Source organism: Aptenodytes patagonicus, chromosome 20 (genome assembly GCF_965638725.1).
Source record: "Aptenodytes patagonicus chromosome 20, bAptPat1.pri.cur, whole genome shotgun sequence".
Classification (NCBI taxonomy): Eukaryota; Metazoa; Chordata; class Aves; order Sphenisciformes; family Spheniscidae; genus Aptenodytes; species Aptenodytes patagonicus.
Genome location: NC_134968.1, coordinates 8765858 through 8778702, shown reverse-complemented (window position 1 = coordinate 8778702; position 12845 = coordinate 8765858). Strand labels below are relative to the sequence as shown.

The window sequence follows — 12845 nt, the reverse complement described above, 5'->3', positions numbered from 1 at the left end:
TGGCTTAAGCATCTTATGTCCATAAACATAAACTGTTTGAGGAATGTTAAAATCTCAGGCTAAGCGCTGAAAAGCATTTGTAGTTACTGACACGAAAAGGTATGGGTGTCTTTCTGAGGAAAAAAGTTTGAGACAGTCTCTTTCCTCAGCCATCTTTGCATCTCAAAGTATTCATAAAGAACTGACTCCATGGTTGTGGTTCACCTGCATCTCTGTAGAACCCATGTTTCCATTTGCCATCAGTGTTGAGTCTAGAAGAGAAAACTTATGAAGTAAGTTCACATAAAGGCTGAAAACAGCTGAGACAACGATTACAAATAAATATGAATATGAAACGTCTAAAAACGTATAACCAATTAAGAGTTACTAGTGTGTCATTTAATTTTTTTTTAAATATGCACACGTACAGCTATGCAATCAACTGCGTAGCATTCACATTCACTGCGACAATTATAGTCATACTGGTATAGTTACTCAAAAACAGAGATTAAATTGCTCCCTCTGAACTAGATCCATTCTTTTGACCTACCTTGAGCTGCCTAAAAAAATCACTCTTCACATCTAAATTATTCATCTAAGAATCCACTACACTCAACAACTCTCTTAAAGTGAAATGGGCCACTCTTCAGAGGAGTGGGATTGCAATCACCTGATTTGAGGTATCACTAGTTAGACATTGAAAGCTGAACTAGTCACGCAGGTAACTGGTACAATGGGTAAAGAGAGATGACCCTTTTCCATAGAAAAATGTCTCATCCTCACTTGGGCAGTTAAGGTAGGTCAGATTAGCTAATTCGGTAGTGAAAATTCTAGGCGTAAGTAGCACAGGCTCTGAGGGCTAAAAATTACATGAGGAGAATCTTCCCTCAAATATCGTAAGTTATTTTCTGTCATTGCCTTCTAGGGGAAGAAAATGGTTAAAACTTTCTAACCTTTAGGAAATATTCACATTTCTTGACCACTTTACTCAGAGCATCCTTCACCTCTCTATGTCTCAGACTGTGGATGAAGGGGTTGAGCAGTGGAGTCACAACAGTGTAGAAAACTGAGAAGACTTTATTCAGTGCTCTTAGAGTCTTAGTTTTTGGCAGGACATAAACCATTATTAAGCTTCCATAAAAAACTGTAATAACAATGAGGTGGCAAAAGCAAGTGGAAAAAGCCTTTTGCATCCCAGTGGTGGAAGACATTCTCAGGACAGTGGTGATGATACACATGTAGGACACCAGGGTTAGTAGGAAAGGGGTTAGTGCGCATACTGATGAGAGGATGAACACCAACATTTCAGTCAGGCTGGTGTCGCAGCAGGAGAGCTTTATCACTGGAGTGAAATCACAAAAGAAATGGTCAATAATCTTGGGACCACAGAAGGAATGTTGTGGAATCAGGAAGCAGCTTATGGCCATAACGAGGAAACCATTCATCCAAGACCAAGCTGCAAGCTGCAGGCAGTACCTGCTATTCATGACAGCTCTGTAGTGAAAGGGTTTGCATACTGCTAAATACCGATCATAGGACATCACCGATAAGAGAAAACTTTCAGTGACTGCCAGGGAACCGAAGAAATAAAATTGTGTGATGCAGCTGCCAATAGAAATGCTCTTGTCCCCAGTCAGAAAGCTGGACAACATCCTGGGCAGGAGGGTAGAGCTGTAGCAGGTCTCCAAGCAGGACAAGTTGCACAGGAAGAAGTACAGGGGTTTGTGGAGGTGCCGATCAGCCACGACCAAAACAAAAATGAGGATGTTGCCAATCACCGTCACAACGTAGATCACCAAGAAAAGGAGGAAGAGAAAAGACTGCATTTCTGGGATATTCCCAAATTCCAGGAGCAGAAATGTTGTGATGACTGTTTTATTTCTACATTCCCCATTTGCCACGTATCAAGCCAAGAGGAAATGCATCACAGCCTGGAATAAAGCATCAAGAACTACGTTTAACTATTGATCCATCATCACCAAGTAATTACAGAAGAAAGACATTGTTATTAACATTGTATGGTTGTATTGTTTATTTTCTTTTTAAGCAGTTCTTGAATATTCTCCAGATACTAATTTATGAGAGAGATTATTGTATATTTTTAATTTTGTTTTATGCAAATTTTGTAACAAAATTGTTTCCTTGGGTTTGGAAAGCATCGCACAGAACTGCAGCAGGATGTTTTGATGACCTAGACTATACCAGACCAATACAACCAGTGGAAAACTGTAATGTGGACTTTCAAAGAACTGGGCAGATTGATGAGCGTTTGTGTATACTGAACGTGATAAAACCCTGAAATATCCAGAAAAATATTGAGGAAAATGTTGAAAGGTATGGCTTATCTCACTCGGCAATATTTTTTGAAACCTGCAGGGCCAGAAAGTGGTATTCCAGCCAACAGAAACAAGCTATGATTTAGAAACCTTCAATCAAAAGAAGAAAGGAAAAGAGAGGAATTCTTCGACTGACCGTTTCATCACCCAAGATGACAAATACCATACCTGGGAAATATAACAGATACTGAAGGAAATCATGAGAAGAAATGTGGTTTTTACTTTAATGCACTGATAGTTATCAAAACTATCAGTTTCTCTTCTTTCTCTCCCCCCCTTCTCTCCTCTCTCCTTTTTTCCTTTCTTTCTGTTTTTAGGGGTTGGGGTTTTTTTGTTCTGGTTTGGTTTGGTTTGGTTTGGTTTGGTTTTGTGGGTTCTTTCTGTTAAAGAGGTCCTTCAGAAGCTAAAAGAACACAAGGCTGAGGAACAAGAAAGTGATCTGCCAGGGACCTGGTGTTACTTGCTAAATTAAACATTGTTGCTCACACAGTTAACCTCAGTGTAGGCACACATGTCTGGACATACTAATCCCACAGTCACTGTTCAAAGTAATTGAGATGATCCTGTCAGAGGATTTCTCTCTCTCTCTCTCTCTCTCTCTCTCGACCAGAGACTACTGTCTTAGTTCTGGACAATCATATTGAAATAGCTTTATTTCATTCAGATAGAATATCCAAAAGAGTAACACTTCAAAACAGAAAAAATTATTCCTATTTCACAAAACATTTTTCAATAGAAAAGGTCACAGGAAAATTTCCCACCTACCTTGCTGCAGGACAGTTTGCATTTGTAATTCTTACAGGCAGACTGCTGAGGCTATCAGTAGAATTTCTGCCCTTCTTATCCCAAAATATACTGTGCAAAGGAAAGTAAAAAAATACCTAAGGGAATTTGGTATTCAGTTACACTGTGGTGAATATCTAGCAGACTGACAGCATGCTTGTTTGCCTACCTATTCATCCTTCCTGCTGTAATTTTCTTCGTATCCTTTGTGCATTAATGTCCATCCTAATATTTTCATCCTGGATGAACCTTAGAGGACGGAAGAGAGTTATAAAATAATCTTTTCTGATTTTACCAAAATTAATCTGATTTACCTGTTAGAAATGTGATTTCAGCCTTGTCTGATATGATGCACCCCCCACTTGAAGCACTTTCACTCTGTAGCTGAATCAGGTCTTCCAGTGCACAAACCTTCTCCAGACAGCTGTGGCTCTGCTCTGTCTGCCTGTGTACTGCTGAAAGATGAACCTCCATCTGGAACTGATATGAGATGGGTCAGTTGTCCCACTGCTTATTTTTCCTGCCGGAATAACACGTGTCCCTTGGCATTACTGCATCCGGGGCTTTACCATTAACAACCCACAATACCCCATATGTTTTGCAGATTTTTCAGACTATGACACAACTAGAACAGGGTGAAAACACAGTTTTCAGTCTGAAAGAAGATCTTTACAAAGTAGTTTTCCTATTTGTCTTTATAATTTATTTTCTCTGCTACTTTGTTTCCCGCTATCGGACAAAATTTCAAGAAACTGCTTATTTTTGTGTGACTATTATTTACATTAAAACTATTTATTTTTCATAAACCGTGTTCTACAGATGTTGCATTGGGTCTGGCTGGGATGGAGTTAACTTTCCCCATAGCAGCCCTCACAGTGCTGTGCTTTGTATTTGTAGCTAGAAGGGTGTTGATAACACACCAGTGTTTTGGCTATCGCTGAGCAGTGCTTGCACAGCATCAAGGCTGAATCTCCAACACCCTACACCCGCCCCCACCCCCCAAAGGCCAGTAGGCTGGGAGTGGGCAAGAGGTTGGGAGAGGACATAGCCAGGACAGCTGACCCAATCTGACCAAAAATATATTCCATGCTATATGACGTCGTGCTCAGCAATAAAAGCTAAGAGAAAGGAGGAGGAGAGGGGCGCATTCGTTATTAAGGTGTTTGTCTTCCAAAGCAACTGCTGTGCGCACTGAGGTCCTGCTTCCCAGGAAGGGGCTGGACACTGCCTGCTGATGGGAAATCGAGAATAAATCTTTTTTTTTTTCTTTTTCCTTTGCTTCTGCACGCAACCTTTCCTTTCTTTATTAAACTGCCTTTATCTCGACCCACGAGTTTTTCATCTTATTTTCTCCCCCTGTCCCGCTGAGGAAGGGAAGTGATAGAGTGCCTTGGTGGGCACCTAGCAACCAGCCAAGGTCAACCCACCACAGATGTCTATGTTTTGACTGTATATGTACATGCAATTTACACATTGCCAACTGAATTTTACCTCTTAAAACGGACTGAAACAGACCAGAGCCTTAAAACTCACATCAATCATGTTTAAACTTTAGTTAATTATTGAAACTCCACGCGTGCCCTTACTTCATGAATATTTCTGTGCATTGTTATTGAAAGCAGAAAAAATAAGAATGGTCATGGACAGAATAAAATTATAAAAAGAACCTTTTAGAAAGAAAGTATGTAGAAAGTGGGACTTCTTAAAAAAAATGAGCCTGCTCCAGTTCAGCTGGCTAAGTTAAGCAGTTTAGGTGGCTGAGTCCAAGGTCAGCTCCTTTGCTGATGAGAGCTGTTGTGAAGAAAGCAAGAAGCCAGGGCCTGTCCCCCCGTTACCCAACTTGCTGGGTGACCCCTGACTGTGCCTGATCCTGACCGCTGTCTCTGGATCCAGTCCTGACCCTGACTTACCCCGCAGGATCCTGGCTCCTTGTTGGTGAGGTCACTGCTCCCACCCACCTTACTGTCGCATTTGGCTCCCAACTCACCTTCCCTTGTGGAAGAAGCTGGCCTTTGCTGCTCCCTGACAGGGCCGTCCACATTCAAATCTGCTGGACCCATGCAGGCTTAAGAAACCAGTGGCAATGTTGGGGATACTTCCCAAATGCTTCCATGCATTTGTACCCAGGGCCACAATCTCTCCACAGCTCAGTTCCCCTCCTTTCTGAGCAGTGCTGTCTGCCAGGGATGAATTCACAAAAGAAAGCATAGGGTGAGCACTGGGGAACTTCAGAGCATGTATGTGTGTCAGAGGCGGGGGGTAGCTACAATAATCCCCTCAGCAGCAGCACACAGATGCCCTCCAGCCCTGTGGCAACTCCTTGTACCACCGTCACCGGCTGGGTTGTTCACCTGGCTGCTTCCTATTCTGGACGCAACAGACTCTGCTGTCCTGTCTGGACAGAAAATATACGAGCATCTGAGCAGTGTACCTTTATGCCACACTAAGACCAGGTATTATTTCTTTGCACTTCAAAAGAGGCCCAGACTTGAGGGGGCCGTCATCCTCCAGAGATGCTCAGAAGAGAGATATGGAGGTCCAGCACCCCAAAGCCATTCACAGGCACCAAGTGGTCTCCATCGAGAGTCAGTGAGAACCTTCAAGTATGCATCCCAGCTGGACAGAAGTTTTGGGAAGGTGAAGGTTAAGGGGTCAGCAGTTCAGTATTTGTGGCACTTTTTGACCAAGCGTGCCGCTTACTCATCACCTGTGGTGAGGAAAGGAAGAGCTGGGAGGCAGGAAAGTGTTCCCTAGCTGCTCAAATGCGGCATGTAGCATCTACACCTGGGACTCGTTTGCCTACTCATAAGCATCAGGACTATTGGAGACAACATGGCGTGTTCCACCAGTTCTTGAAGGTAGTCATGGGCCACGTCTACCAGCAGCACGTGAATGTCGGTTTGCCCACTTCCTCAGAGAACTTGATCTCCATGGGTGTAATGAGACTGGACGCACTGTGGCAGAATTTGAACAAAGGCATCTAGAACTGTCTGTGCTGATCAAGGCTGTCACAATGTCAGCACAGCCCTTCGGCTGGTCTTGCCTGAGAATCACACCAACCCTGAGAGGCAGACTGAAGGAAGCGGCCCAGGTTTGCTGGAGAAGCGAGAGTTCAGTGCTATGCACACTCCCAGTGAGAGACAGCCAGGGTGTGCTCTGGGAGCAACACACCTGAAGTCAAACGCAATTTGGCCCCTTGGGTGTCTAGAGACCACCAATGAGGTGGGTTGTCTCAACCAGGGGCTTGCTGCCAGGGAGGCATGAGCATGGGGCTGGCTCATGTGAGGAAGGTGGAGACAGAGCATCCCAATCCAGCAGATGAGAGGAAACACCCGTGTCAAAAGTAGGTGTGTAAGTTTGAGCTTGACTGCCGACTCTCCCCATTCCTCAGCTGGCCAGTATGTTGGTTTTGCTTCTTTGCAATCCACCACCCAAGCAACAGCCTGGCACTAATCAGTGTATGGACCTGAGCCCAGCCTCCAAATCTGCAGCCAGTGCTGCAGGCCTGGCAGGGGGACAGGTTCGTGGAGGGACGAGTGCCACCTCCTCAGGCACACAGAAGACACTGCCCGGGCTGCAGGGGGCCCTTGGCAGCTGCCGCCCGTTGCCTCAGATGTGAGGACAGAGTGGAGGGGCTGGGCTGTGGGGGGAGATTCGGCAGACTCCCTTAGGCCAGGAGCAGTCCTGCTGAGGGATCTGCAGTCCCTTCCCTGGCCGTGCCCGGAGCATCCCGCGGCGGCGAGGGACGCTGCTCCCCGCCCAGGACGCCCTCCCCGTTCGGGCGCTGGCGGGGCAGGGTGCGCAGACGCTCCCGTAGCTGCAGCAGCTCCTGCGGTGCGGCGTCCCGCAGCGCGGTTTGCAGACGCTCCCGCCCGCTCGTCCCTTTCGCCTCCGAGGCGGGGAGGGGTGCCCGGGGACCCCGGTCAGATCCCCTCCGCCGGGGGTGTCCCCTCTCCCCTCCCCATCCCACAGCCTCCCAGGCTACCCGGCATCCAGGATCCCCGCTGTCCCCGCAGCCCCCAGGGAACCAGGCGCCCGGGTGCTCGGGAGGAGGTTTGCAGCGATCCCAGTTGGGGGTGGGGGGGGTCTCCGCCCCCCTGGCCCTGCCTCCCCGCCTTCCCGTCCGTCTGTCCGTCCGCCTGCCCCTCCGCCTCTCTCTCCTTCGCAGCCATCCCTCTGCTTACGTAGCCCTGCATCTTCCTGTCTGCCCGAACATCTCTTGCTCGGTCTCTGCATCCCTCCCCGTTCTGTTCCCGTGTCTCATCCGTCTGCCCCTTACTCTCTCCCCCACTTCCTCTTCCATCTTTCCCTCCGTCCATCTGATTGTCAGTCCGTCCCTGCTGACTCTGCCCTTGATTCTGGTGAGTGTTGGCTTGTTCGTGCCTCACTCTGTTATTCTGTCCTTATTCTCTGCTCGTTGTCCCTGTTCACTGGGGAGAGCTTGCCCCTATGCGATCCATCCCTCTGTCCATCCCTCACCCCTACTCCCCCAAGGACTTACACCCTATCTGCTCTCTCTGTCCACCCTGTCAGCATGATGGTGCGGTGGGGATTTTTCTGGTGCTCCCCACCCTGTCACCCCAGAGCGGGAACTGCGGAAATTGAGGCAAATGTGTCTCAACCAGAGAGATTTATGTGGATGGGTTTGGGGTGGAGGGCGGTCCCTTTCACCTGGCACTTGGCCACAAGACAGCCACTTGAACTACACCCTCCCTCCAGTGCCTTTCTGGGATTTGCTCTGCAGTCATGGAATACCTGACCCTCATTTCTCTCTCCATCATGTTCCCCCTTATTATCTGGACTTTCAACGTGCCCTCGCAGGTGCTATCTCTTGTGCAGCTACATTCACACAATTCTGTTTGTGATGGGGAGCTGCTCGTCTCTTCTAAAATGGACCCCTCCACCTGTCCATTCATCCATTTCAACAAAAATGTCTCTCTGTCCACCTATGCATCCATCTCTCCCAAAATGGACCTTGTCTGCCAATCTATCCATCCAGCCATGGATGGGTAGCCATGAATTGTTCATCCCAACACAGTCCCATCCATCCATCCATCCATCCATCCATCCATCCATCCATCCTTGCTTTCATACCTCCTTCCTTCCATCTCCCTTTGCTATCCCTCAGTTCTCTTCAAGATTCTCCCACGGTGGGGCTGGGGTGCAGACCTCCTCAATGCACAGATACTCCTGGTGACGTCCCAGAGCTCATCAACAAGGATTTCTGAATCCCTGGGTTTGCTCTCGCTATACATGGGGGATTGGGGCTTCCAGCTATGTGTGTAGGACTGGGGAAATGGCAAGGAATCTTCACGAGATAGGGGCTGCCTAGTGGTTTCTGTGGATCTCTCCTCTTACAGGAGACCCTTCTTGTCAGCAGGTCTCCAGAAATGTTGCGTCAGAGCTTTGGACTTCTAGGAAAATCCAGACAGCTGAGGGACATTTGGGGGATGGGGGATGCTCCCAAAGGGAGACAAAGAAAGGAGCAGGATAGGCAGCTGTAGGGGGAAATACCTGGACTGGATCTTCCCAGAGTGAAACAAGGATGGGAATGGTCAAGAGCTCTACAGGAAACGGGTGGGGAACAGAGGTATGGGGAAAAAAGGAAGCTGGGAGGCGGGGGGCAGACACTGTTCTATGGCAGGCTCACACTAGACCCTCAGTAACGTTGGTCACCGAGTCTTGATTGCCAGGGTGGGAACAGCCACATACTTGAAGTAGTCCCAACCACTTCCAGCATCCAGGGACGAATGGGTGAACCACCACAGGGGCATGGGATGAGCAGCCCATGGCCTGCCTGGTGATCAGCTTTCTGTCCCTCCCTTTCCCACCCAGGCCCAGCAGCTGCACGAGGCTACAGGGGGCTGGGAGAATCTGGAATACCTTCAGGATCAGTCTAAGGATCCAGGCAAGGTATTTGCCTGCTTCCTGGGCACCCTGTCCCCTGGCAGGGAGGTGGTCGTGACCTTGCGCTACATCCAAGAGCTGCCACGGGAGCCAGATGGAGCAGCCCATTTTGTGCTGCCACCCACGCGGCATCCCTACACAAAACTCTATGGTGAGTGACCCCACAAGGAACCTGCCCTCCCAGTCACACACCCCACAGAAGGGCCACAGACTCCCCATGTACTTTATGAACAGACTCAATGCAACTTCCCTTTGCACCCACAGGGGGACCCACATTTTTCCCCCATGCAGCCCCTGGACAGATCCACGTATCCTTCCTTGTACCCCATGAGGGGATCCGCACCTCCCACACATTTCCCATAAACAGACTCATGGACCCCTCTATATGCCTTATTGACAACCCCCAATTCTCTCCATATGTCCTACATATGAATGCCAAATCCTGCTCCCCCCATCCCTGCAGGGAGAGCCTGTGCCCTCCCCAGTGCCATGTTACTCCTTGCAGCCTGGAATTGTCTCACTAGCAAGCTGCCCTGCAGCCTGCCACTCACCACTAGCCTGCAGTCACCCCATGGAGTGGCCAATGTCCAGGCCAACTTCTCCCTCACCCCTTTGATCTACACTGCCCAGGACCACAGCACTGCACAGGTATGCCCTCCTGAGTGCCAGGATCCCAGGGGGAGCTGGGGAGGGGTGTCATCACTGAGAAAAAGGGGATGTATTTGGAGCAGTGTCTGTGCTCTTGGCCGAATGTTGGGTCTGGTCCCCTCCTCCTGTGTATGACCAGGCACCCCTTCTCCAGGTCTCACTGGCTGGCAGCCCCCCAGTCAGCATGATTTGGAGCTGCTGGTGTATTTTGGAGACCCCACTGCAGTCAGTGCTGTGGTGGAGAAGGGAGACCCTGTGGCCCCTCCAAGTGCGTGCATCAGGGGAGGGAACATGGGGGTACCTCTGGGTTGCAGGAGGCATTGGGGCACAGGGAGACACTGGGGATTCTGGGGGGTGAGCTATTGTTGGACACTGGGATGGGAATGGGAGGCATTCAGATGGGATAGTTTGGGTCCTGGGGCTCCAGGGTGGGGTGCTGGGCACACTGTGGTGAGGTATCAGACATAGCAGGATGCGTACGGGAAGTTCTGTATTGGAGGCACTGGCTTGGAATACGTGGGGCACTGGGCTGTGCAATTGGTGGACAGTACAGTAGGGTATTGAGTGTGGGGCATCACGGGCTCTGGGATGGTGGAAGCTGAAAGAACAATGAGAATCAGAATCAGGAGGAGGAGGGGGGTACCTATCTGGCCTTCATCCCACCCCATACATCCTCCAGGCTCCCTGCTTGCTGACCCCGTTGTGGTGGTGACGCTGGCACCCAGCATCCCTGAGGCAGTGCCTGGGCAACGCCAATCTGGAGAGTTCATCTTCCTCTTGGACACCACTTTCCTTGAGCACGCACAGGTACCCCCGCAGAACAGGGCCCAGGATGGGGTGGAAGAGCAGGTTGAAGGGGAGCGGGCCAGGGCAGGCATTTAGGGAGGCACAGAGATGTGAGGAGGGACTGGTGGGGCCTGAAATGGTCCTGAAATATCTCAGGTGCTGAGGGGAGTTCAGGGCACTAGCTTGGGTCATCCAGGGGAGTCCAGAGGCTTTAGGAGGACCAGACTATGGGCAAAGGCATCTGTACCCCCCTACAGGTGCCTCCCAAGACCTGCTTGCTGTGTCTTTCCACAGGAGTCCCTGCTCTTCCTTCTCAAAAGCCTGCCCCTGGGCTGCTACTTCAACATCTACTGCTATGGAGCAATGTCTGAGGGCATCTACCTGTGAGCAAACATGGGGCAGGCTGGGTGCTATGGGGCTGGAATAGGTGCTGGTGGGTAGGGCTGGATACTGTGGGGCATGGCTGGGTGCTGTGGGGCTGGAATGGGTGCTATGGGGCAGGGTTAGGTGCTGGAGGGCAGGTGTGCATGCTTTGAAATTGGCTGGTTGGTATGGAGCCAGGTTGGGTGCTGGAGGGCTCAACTGGGTACTGTAGGGCAAGGCTGGATTCTGGGGACGGGATCTTTGTGGCATTATGGGACAGCACCTCTTGGGGTTCTGCTGAGCAGAGTCTTGCAGGAACTATGAAGCCAGGTCTCTTCAAGAACTACTATGGGGCAGAGACATGCAGAGGACCCTAGGGCATAGCTGTGGGAAGCGTTATGGGGCAAGGTCTCGGGGCGCACTAGGGCCGGCAGAGAGCAATGTGCTCTCCAAACATGCTGTGCCCCCTGCACGCTAAGTGTTGAATATACTCAGGACAACCTGACTGAGGCCATGCGGCGCATCCCCTCCACCAGCTCCAGTTTGGGTGACACCGATCTGCTGGGAACCCTCCACTCAATCTACAATACCCCCCGCCCCCACAGGCATACGTGCCAGGTCTGGGTGCAGGGGCATGGAGGGGCAGAGGGACAGGTGTCCCAGGAGGAGAGGGAGGACACAGGAGTGTGGGTGGAAGGAGCCACCCAAAGTACATGGTGGTCACAAGGGAACCAGAAGGATACTGTGGGGTGTGGGGGAATGGAGAAGGTTTCTGTCCCTGAGTGGATATCTCTCCCTGGGGTAGTCTCTCTACAGGGCATCTCTCTCCTGGGCCCCTCTCTCCATTTCAGGGGCTTGCTCTCCCCATTTTGGGGTCCCTGTGCAGGGCCCCACCACTCACGTCCCCTGTCTCCCAGCTCTTCATCTTCATGGCTGGGCTATCCCCTGACAAGGAAGCCATCGCAGCAGAGGTCTGCTGTCACCGCAACAGCCACCGGTAACGAGGACTCTCTGCCCCCAGTCCTCTAGTCACCCTTTGGTTGTCCAGTCATTTCCATCCCTGATGGGGGCCCCTGTTCGCCAGTGCCTGTCCCAATCCTTGGGCCCCTCCAGTGTCCCAAAGACCCTTCCCACCCTGCACAGCTCTCCTGTGCCAAGCCCCCGTGGGGGACTCTTTGCTTACTACTCCCGCAACCAAGGCACCCTTCACAGAGTGAGCAGGGAGACTGAGGCACAGGGCTTGTATGCCCTGATGTGCCCCCAAGCTCTGCCTCAGCCCCACTAGCCTGACCCCAGCTCTGCCCCAAGTCCCAGCTCTCCTCTGCCAGCTCCCTGTCTAACCCCAGCTCCAACCCCAGTCCCTCACTCCCTGCTCTTCCTCCTGCCCCCTTGGTCTGCATCCCAGCTTTGTTCCCCCAGGTTTAACTCCAGCCTATGTTCTCCAGCTCTGTCCCGGCATCCTTGCACCCACCTCTGGCTCTCATTTCTGACACCTTTCCCTGATTCCCCCATAGGTGTTTCTCCTTCTGCTTCTCTGAGGACAGGGCTGCCCTGGCTACGGCCCTGGCCAGGGAGTGAAGCTACCTACGTCTCCTCTGACAACAGTATGACAGTTGTGGTAGGAACCCAGGAGCTCTGGCAGGTCCCCCTCTATTCCACAGACACACTGACTTCCAAGTACCCCAGCACCTGGACTGCCCACACACTGTAGTCGAGACCCAACTGCCCCAAGAACACAGGCACTCAGGCTTCCCCTGACTCCACCCCATTGCTCCACCCCACTGAGAACCCAGGTGCCTGGGCTCTGCCCTGCTATAACCCACAGACCTGTGGGTTATAACCCTGTGCCCAGGGAACCCAGCTGGCACAGGCTACCCTACACATTCCACTGTCCCCCAGGGACCCCCGACACCGGGGGCCATGGGCTGAACCCTGGTGGAGCTGCGAACTGTGGTGTCCTGCCCTCTGTCCCCAGGTGTTGAAGTGCCTGAAGCAGGCCCTCAAGCCAGCAGCTGAGGGAGTCTCTCTGAGCTGGACCCTGCC

General features: G+C 51.0%; 1 protein-coding gene across 1 annotated transcript; it reads right to left on the bottom strand.

Moving 5' to 3' along the window:
- Positions 1-917: 917 nt before the first annotated feature.
- On the bottom strand, positions 918-5158 carry LOC143169232 (olfactory receptor 6B1-like). The gene is made up of 3 exons (XM_076356507.1): positions 5086-5158; positions 4590-4602; positions 918-1860 (listed from the first exon to the last, which is right to left on the bottom strand). Exons 1-3 carry the CDS (start codon positions 5156-5158, stop codon positions 918-920), a joined length of 1029 nt encoding a protein of 342 aa, XP_076212622.1.
- Between the last annotated feature and the right edge of the window lie 7687 nt (positions 5159-12845).